The sequence below is a fragment of the Cebus imitator genome, unplaced genomic scaffold (assembly GCF_001604975.1).
Source record: "Cebus imitator isolate Cc_AM_T3 unplaced genomic scaffold, Cebus_imitator-1.0 Scaffold447, whole genome shotgun sequence".
Lineage (NCBI taxonomy): Eukaryota > Metazoa > Chordata > Mammalia > Primates > Cebidae > Cebus > Cebus imitator.
Window position 1 is genome coordinate 648,658 of NW_016107762.1, and position 8,295 is coordinate 656,952.

The 8,295-nt window shown below is 36.5% G+C and overlaps 1 protein-coding gene across 5 annotated transcripts in view; it reads left to right on the forward strand.

The window, feature by feature from the left end:
* The window catches only part of EMCN (endomucin), a 105,872-nt gene that overhangs the window by 61,620 nt on the left and 35,957 nt on the right, over nucleotides 1–8,295 (forward strand). For 4 of the 5 annotated variants that reach the window (XM_017511355.2, XM_017511353.2, XM_017511352.2 and 1 more), the window contains one exon: nucleotides 193–231. The exons of the other annotated variant lie outside the window; for it this stretch is intronic. In XM_017511355.2, the coding sequence (XP_017366844.1) occupies nucleotides 193–231 (39 nt within the window). The remainder of the gene's footprint in view (nucleotides 1–192; nucleotides 232–8,295) is intronic. 5 annotated transcript variants of the gene reach the window in all.

An 8,295-nucleotide genomic window follows, 5' to 3' on the forward strand; every position in this document is an offset into this window, starting at 1 on the left:
AAAAAAAAAAAAAAAAAAAAAAAAAAAACCTTCTTGTAATCAGGAAGAATCATGATTTTATGATTTGAAAACAGTGAATCAGAAATTAGCTAAAGTTTATACTCATTTACCACCTGAAACAATTGTGAGAACACATCCGATAGTCAACATTTAATTGTATTGATTTTTTTTCTTTTTTTTTTCCCTCTAAAGCTGAGACTCAGAGTACAATTAAAATAATGAAAATACCAGGTAAGTTGCTTTTTTTTTTCTCTCTCTCCCTGAGTATCTTCATGGGTAAAATCTCAAAAACAAATTAGACCAATCAGTTTTGGGGCAGGGAGAAATAGTACAAGGGAAAACATTACGTCACAAATAAAATGTTTAGAAAATCTTGAGTTTCAAAAAATGCAGACCAGGAGAACATATAAAGACATGTCTAAATACTCTGTGACTAAGGTGAATGGAGCCAGCTCTAGTAAACGTATAAAGCCTGTGAGATTGCCCTCTGTCCTCTGCCACTGAACCCACTGTTCCTGATCTGTTTTTATTGTCAGTGTGCCTAGTCCCAGAAGTACAAAGTGTCTTCTCTTACTTTCTAACAAAATATGGCACTAGTATTCAAAAAGATGATGTTAGAAACCACAATTATCAACCTAAAATGTTATCATTCCAAGAAGTGCTCATATTTGCCACCCTTAGTTCTAGACTGAATGAGTTTTGAATAATGGAGCAACAGGAATTGAAGATTGTTGGGCAAAGGAAGATGGCAATGTTGAATCTTGCTGTCTTGAAATCATAGTTATCTGAAAGATTTTTATCTTTCCACATTCTACCTGGTACTTATACAAATGACAAATCTTATAAGCTCTCAATGCTGGTCATCTTTGATATGTATAAACTAAGTGAAAACTAACACAAAAACAGAAAAACAAATTCTGCATGTTCTGACTTACAAGTGTGAGCGAAGTGATGAGAATTCATGAACATGAAGAAGGAAACAGCAGAAACTGGTGTCTACCTGAAGGTGGAGGGTGGGAGAAGGGAGAGGAACATTAAAAATAACTATTGGGTACTAGGCTTAATACCTGGGTGATAAAATAATTGGCACAACAAACCCCCATGACACCAGTTTACCTATATAGCAAACCTGCACATGTATCCCTGAGACTAAAAATAAAGTTTAAAAAAATAAAAATAAATAAATAAAAAATGTGAAATAAAACTATAGGTTCATATAACTTTTTAAAAACTAGAAAAATAAAAAGAAAAGAGTGACACTAAAAATCATGAGTGCTTTATTTTCACAGCAGATATTCTATAATCACCTTAGTCTAACTACTACTTAGGTTTTCAAGGAATTTGAAGCAAATTATTATGTTTTTAACTTTTAATAATTATCTTCTTCTACATCATACATCTCATTATTAAAGAAGTCATTTTATATTAATTCCCTCTACTTCACTAATCACCATATTTTTTTATTGTTTCCATCTTCTTAGACTAAAAATTGGCACACACTAGAGGAAAAACAGCAAAACAAAACAAAAACAGTGCACCAGTCAGAGAAGACTGATGCAGTTCTGGGAAGAGATTTTTTTCCCTCTGCTTCATAGATTAACTATCAAGGAGAAGTCAGAGATGATGAATTGGGAAGCTGCCAAATTGTCTGTCTTTTAAAAGAGGGACTGAAGCATCCTTCATTTTTTGTTTAAAGAAATTTTATTTACAAAATGCCAGCTATACATTTAATTGATTTTAGTGGAATAAAGAGCTCATTTATGCTATTTTAATTTTTTGAGTTATGTAAGCTAATTTTCCTAAGCCAAATAATAGACAAACAATGTATTTGAATAGTAGGTTAGAAAGAAATGAGACTGGATCAATAAGCCACTAGAAAATTGAGTTATATTTTTTTACATTCAAACGTCAAATAGGTATTGCAGCTAAAGACTAAATCCAGATTCACTATTCCTCAAAAGATAAATTAACACATTTATTAACAGGGTATTCTCTATACTTCTGTTGACAACTCTAATAATTTGTGTTTTTTTCAGATTAAAGAATTCTTTAGTCTTATGTATTTGTCATCAAAGATATTAAAATGCCAAACTTGTGAAATATTTATCCAAGGGATTAAGGACAGGAATATTATTTAAAATAATTCATATTTCTGTTTTAGGTAGAAATTGACATAAAATTATAGCCCATAGAATTACTAGTTCTTTTTCCATTCTATAAATATAAGCAAATATGTATCCAGTCTTTGAATATATCACATAAAGTTCTCAACGTTTGATATTTTCTTTAACATTATGCAGATAGTTTTAATTTCCTTGAAAAGTTACATTTTTATACTACTTCAAAAGCTACTACTAAGGGTCTAGAAATTGAAGATGATTTATATAGAACCCTTTTGGGGAGATTAAAAACAAGTAAGGACTCTATATGAAATATAAATTATGACCAGTTATACATATCATATTTTAACATTATAAAATAAAAATAGATCCATCTTGGTGACATCAGTAAGACGGTCAACTAAACAGCTTCTAGTGCTATTCCCACTTCCCACAAAAAAACTGAAAATAATGAATAAGCAACTACATTTTGATCAAAATAACTAAAGGAAGGCTCTGGAGAACAGCAGCAGAATTCCTGTAGACTACTGAAACACAGGATGGCCACATAGGAAAGGAGAGGAAATACCTTGCATCTGCCATCCCATTTCCCTAGTTGGGATCAGCTCAAAATCAGAAGAGACCCCTTCCTGCAGGGAAAAGGTAAGCCAGAAGACCCCAACAGCTTTCATCAGCAACACGGATACACACAGTCTTTGCACGAGAGAATTCTGCAGTCCTTACAGAGTTTGAGGCCAGCTGAGGGAGCTTCCCAGAGTCTACATACTAAGTTCTCCCTAGAGAAAGAACTGATGCTGTGCCCCTCCCTCCTCTTCTCAGCCCCTATCCCTTGCCTCATGGCTCATGCTGCTACTGCCCTGTACAGTCTTGGGAACAAGTGTATCCTGCTCCAAGGGTGAGTATGCATCGCACCCCCCATCCCTGATGTTTTGTTACCACTGCAACAAACCCATTCAATAGCACACCATTCTCCAGCCAAGCTGCTACTACATCCTACCCCTAGGGGCAAGTTCCATGGAATTACTCCATTCCCCACATTCCAGTTACTGTGAACCCTCCTCTCTGGGCTGAGCTGAAATGGCACTTCAATACCTGGGATCTCAGATCTTCTACACACCAGAGCAGGCATGCCCCTCAATGTCGCAGATGAGGCAGCATACCCCACCACCACCATCAGGGTATCACAAACTTCCAGCACACTACAGCAGTCAACCCCCAGCCCTGACACCACAGATAAGACAGCACACTACCCACAGGGGCTCAGAGCCTTTGGCGCACCAGAGCAATTGCACACCCCAGTGCCATAGTTGATACAGTACTCTACCCCAAAGGGATCCAGAGGCACCACTGACCCATATAGCCATGATTTCCTGGGCCAAACAAATATGGCAACTCATATCCCAAAGAATCAGTGCCTGGCTTGAGCTGTGCCACCCAGCCATCCAGACCAAACAGGCACATGTCCTGCCTACCCAAAGTTGGGCTATATCCCTGCAGTCTGAACTGCTGAGACACACTGCCTCTTAGGGGACTAGAGTCATTGTGCTGGACACCTCCCACCAAGGTCCAAGCTACAGCAGTGTCTTGCCATTTCTGCATCATTGCTGCTGCTGTACCTGGCCTTATAGAGCCTGGGATAGTAGTATGTCCCACCATTCCAGGGTCCATAGTCACCACTACATAACACCTCATCATCAAGGGTCTACGCTTTTGCTGACTTTGGTGACTCCTGGTCCCAAATTACAGCTGTTCTCTGCTCTCTGGGCCCAAGCTTCTAGAGAGCTCCTTTTTCTACCAAGCTATGTCAGTGGTGTACCATGTCCACCAGGGTCACAACCTCAGCTATATTTCAGCAGTCTGAGCCTAAGCCACTGAGATATGTCTCAGAGGAACAGACCCTGGCTTACTGGGGAAACCGCATTCACTTGTGCCTTGGAAAGTGAACTTGTGCCTCAAGTCCAAGGTGCTACAGTAGTCTCACAAGACACTGAGCCTATTACCTATATCCACAGCTACTCTGATCACCTATGCCCTGGCTCCCAGTGCTTCTATAGTTGCCTGTGGGCCATATTAGACCAAACACAAAAATAGATCTCTTCACCTAAGACTCCTTACTGTGGGAAGGAGAAGAACAGGAGAATTTTTAAGCCTTTGCCCTAGCAACCTATGCAGCTACCACCACTTCCACAAATTCCTAAAAACTAGACCACTGAGGCACCTACATTCATTGCTGACATTGATCACAACTAACAAAGCTGCACAAAGATAACCCCACTGTGCCTACATGTAATCAGAGCCACCCTGCCCAACTGGCAGCCTCAGATCCACCTGCAACTGAAAGTAGGGGAAGAGGTGGCTTCCCCTTCTAGAGTTTGAAAAAGGTAACTACATCACTAAATGTCCTGACATCAATGCACGGAACAAGAAACATGAAAAAGCAAGGAAGCATGGTACCACAAGGCAACCTTATTTCTCCAGTAACTGGCCTCAAAGTAGCAGAAATTACACACTGTCTGAAAAGTGATTTAAAGTAATGAGCTGAACTGGGTGCGGTGGCTCATGCCTGTGATCCCAACACTTTGCAAGGCCAAGGCAGGCAGATCACTTGTAGTCTGGAGTTCAAAACCAGCCCGGCCAACATGGCAAAACCCTGTCTCTACTAAAAATACAAAAATTAGCCATGTGTGATGGTGCACACCTGTAATCCCAGCTACTTGAGAGGCTGAGGCAGGAGAATCACTTGAATCTGGGAGGTGGAGGTTTCAGTGAGCTGAGATCACTCTACTGCACTCCAGCCTGGGAGACAGAGTGAGACGTTGTCTCAAAAAATAATAAGGATGAAAATGAAATAAAATAGTGAGCTGAAAAACATAGATTCAAGAGAATACAAATAAATGATTTAATAAAATCAGGAAAACAATTCATTATATGATTAAGAAATTCAATGAAAAGATAGATCTCATAAAAATAGAACCAAACAAATCTTAAAGCTGAAGAATTCAATCAAGGAAATAAAAAATATGCTAGAGAACTTCAACAGCAGACTAAATCAAGCAGAAGATAAGGCCGAGGTGGTTGGATCACCTGAGGCCAGGAGTTTAAGACCAGCCTGGCCATCACAGTGAAACCCCATCTTAAAAAAAAAAAAAAATCTGTGAAGTTAAAGATATGTCTTCTGAAATTATTCCATCACATAAAAAAGAATAAAAAATAGTGAAGACAGCCTCTAAGACTTATGAAACACCATGAAGCAAGCAAACACTATTAAAAAAAAGAGGCAAAGAAAGAGACAAAAAGCTTATTTAATAAAATAATTGCTGGAAATTTCCCAAGTCTTAAAAAAGATATATACATTTGGGTTTGTAAAGTACAAAGGCCCCCAAAATATGCAACCCAAAGAGATCCTCTCTAAGGCACATTACAATCAAACTGTTAAAAGTCAAAGACAAAGAAATTTAAAAACAACAAGAGAAAAGCATCAAATCACATGTAAGGAAACCACCGTTAGATTATCAGTGGATTTCTCAACAGAAATCTTGCAAGTCAGGAGAGATTAAATGATATATTTAAAGACTGAAAGAACAAATCACTGCTAGAATGCTACATTCAACAAAGCTATCCTTCAAAATGAAAGAGAAATAAATTTGTTCCCAGACAAGAAAAGCTGAAGGAATTCATCACCACTAGATCTGCCTTACAAGGAATGTTTAAAGAAGTCCTTCAAAAAGGAATTATAAATGACAATTGCTATTATAAATACATATGACATATCTATAAAGTATAAACTCACTGATAGAGGTAAATACATAGTAAAATCAGGAACACTCATACTGTATAGTGGTATGTAAATTGTGTGTATCTCTAGTATGAAGGTTAAATGTCAAAATGGTAAAAAATAACTAAAGCTACAACAAGTTGTAAAATAGTTAATAATAAGATGTTTTATGGAAGCTTCATGGTAACCACAACATAAAACTACAGCAGGTATACACATGATAAAGAGAAAAGAATCAAGGATTAACACTACAGAAAATTACCAAATTACAAAGGTGGACAACAAGAGAGAAAGAAATGAAACTACCAACAATCAGAAAACAAACAAAATGACAGCAATGAGTCCTTACCTATTAATAATGACCTTGGATACAAATAGATTAATTTCTGTAGTTTAAAAATATAGAATGGTTGAATAAATGAAAAACAAGATCCAACTGTATGCTGCCTACAAGTCACCCAGTTAAGCTTTAAGGACACGTAGGCTGAAAGTAAAGAAATGGAAGAAGATATTCCATGCAAATAATAGAGAGCAGAAGTAGCTATATTTACACCTGATGAAATATACTTCAAGTCAAAAATTGCCACAAGAGACAAAGAATGTCATTATTTAATGATAAAAATGTCAATGCATCAACAGGACATTACAATTGTATAATTGTAAATATATATGCAATCAACATTGGAGCACCTAAATACATAAAGCAAATATTAATGTACATGAAAGGAGAAATAAAGAGCAATATTATAATAATGGGAGACTTTAATACCCTACTTTTAACAATGGATAGATCATCCAGCAATCCCACTACTAGGTGTCTACCCAAAGGAAAAGAAATCTTTTTTTTTTTTGAGATGGAATTTCACTCATTACCCAGGCTGGAGTGCAATGGCACGATCTCGGCTCACTGCAACCTCGGTCTCCTGGGTTCAAGCAATTCTCCTGCCTCAGCCTCCCGAGTAGCTGGAATTACAGGCACGCGCTACCATGCCCAGCTAATTTTTGTATTTTTAGTAGAGATGGGGTTTCACCTTGTTGACCAGGATGGTCTCAATCTCTTGACCTTGTGATCCACCCGCCTCGGTCTCCCAAAGTGCTGGTATTATAGGCTTGAGCCACCGCGCCCGGCCAAGAAATCATTATATTAAAAAGACGCTTGCATATTTATTTTTATAGCAGCACAATTTACAATTGCAAAGATGTGGAACCAACCTAAGTGCCCATTGATTAATGAGTGTATAAATAAAATGTGAGACACACACACATACACACACACATATATATGTATATATATACACACACACACATATGCACACACTATGAAATACTTCTCGGTGATTAAAAGGAATAAAATAATGTCTTTTGCAGCTATTTGGATGGAACTGGAGGCAATTATTTTAAGTGAAGTAACTCAGGAATAAAAAAACAAACATTGTATAGTCTCACTTTTAAGTGGGAGCTAAGCTATGAGTATACAAAAGCATACAGAGTAATATAATAAATTTTGGAGACTTAGAAGTGGGTAGGTTGGAGTGGAGCTAGGGATTAAAAAACTACACATTAGGTAAGATGAACATTACTCAGGTGACAGGTGCACTAAAACCTCAGAATTCACCACTATATAAATCATCCATGTAACAAGAAACCACTTGTACTTCAAAAGCTGTTAAAATAAAAGGAACATAAAATTAATTTAAAAATTAAAAAGCAGTAGATAGACCAGATAGAAAATCAATAAAGAAATATTGGACTTGAATTGCACTTTTCACCCACTAGACCTAACAGACATAAACAGAACTTTAACAGCAGCAGAATATGCCACCTTTTTCTTTAGTTCATATGGAACATTCCCTAGGATAGACCAAATGCCACAAAACAAGCCTTAACAAATTTAAAATTGAAATAATAGTATCATTTCAGACCATAATAGTATGAAACTAAAAAGCAATAATAAGAGGAATCTTGTAAAATCCACAAGTATGTGGAAATTAAATAACATGCTCCTGAACAACAAAAGGGTCAAAGAAGAAATAAAAAGGAAAATTTAAAACTATCTTCAGACAAACAATAATCAAAGCACAATATACTAAAACCTACGGAATGTAGCAAAAGCAGTTCAAAGAGAAAAGTTTATAGCAATACGTGCCTACATTAAAAAGAAAAAATATCTCAAATAAGTAGTCTAACATTACACTTTAAGGAACTAGTCAAAGAAGAACAAATTAAACCCCAAATTAGCAAAAGGAAGAAAATAAAAATCAAAACAGAAATAAATCAAATAGAAAATAGAAAAATCATAGGAAGAATCAATATAATTAAGAGTTGGTGCTTTGAAAAAATAAACAAAATTGATAAACTTTTAGCTGGTCTAACTGAGAAAAAAGAGAGAAAACACAAATT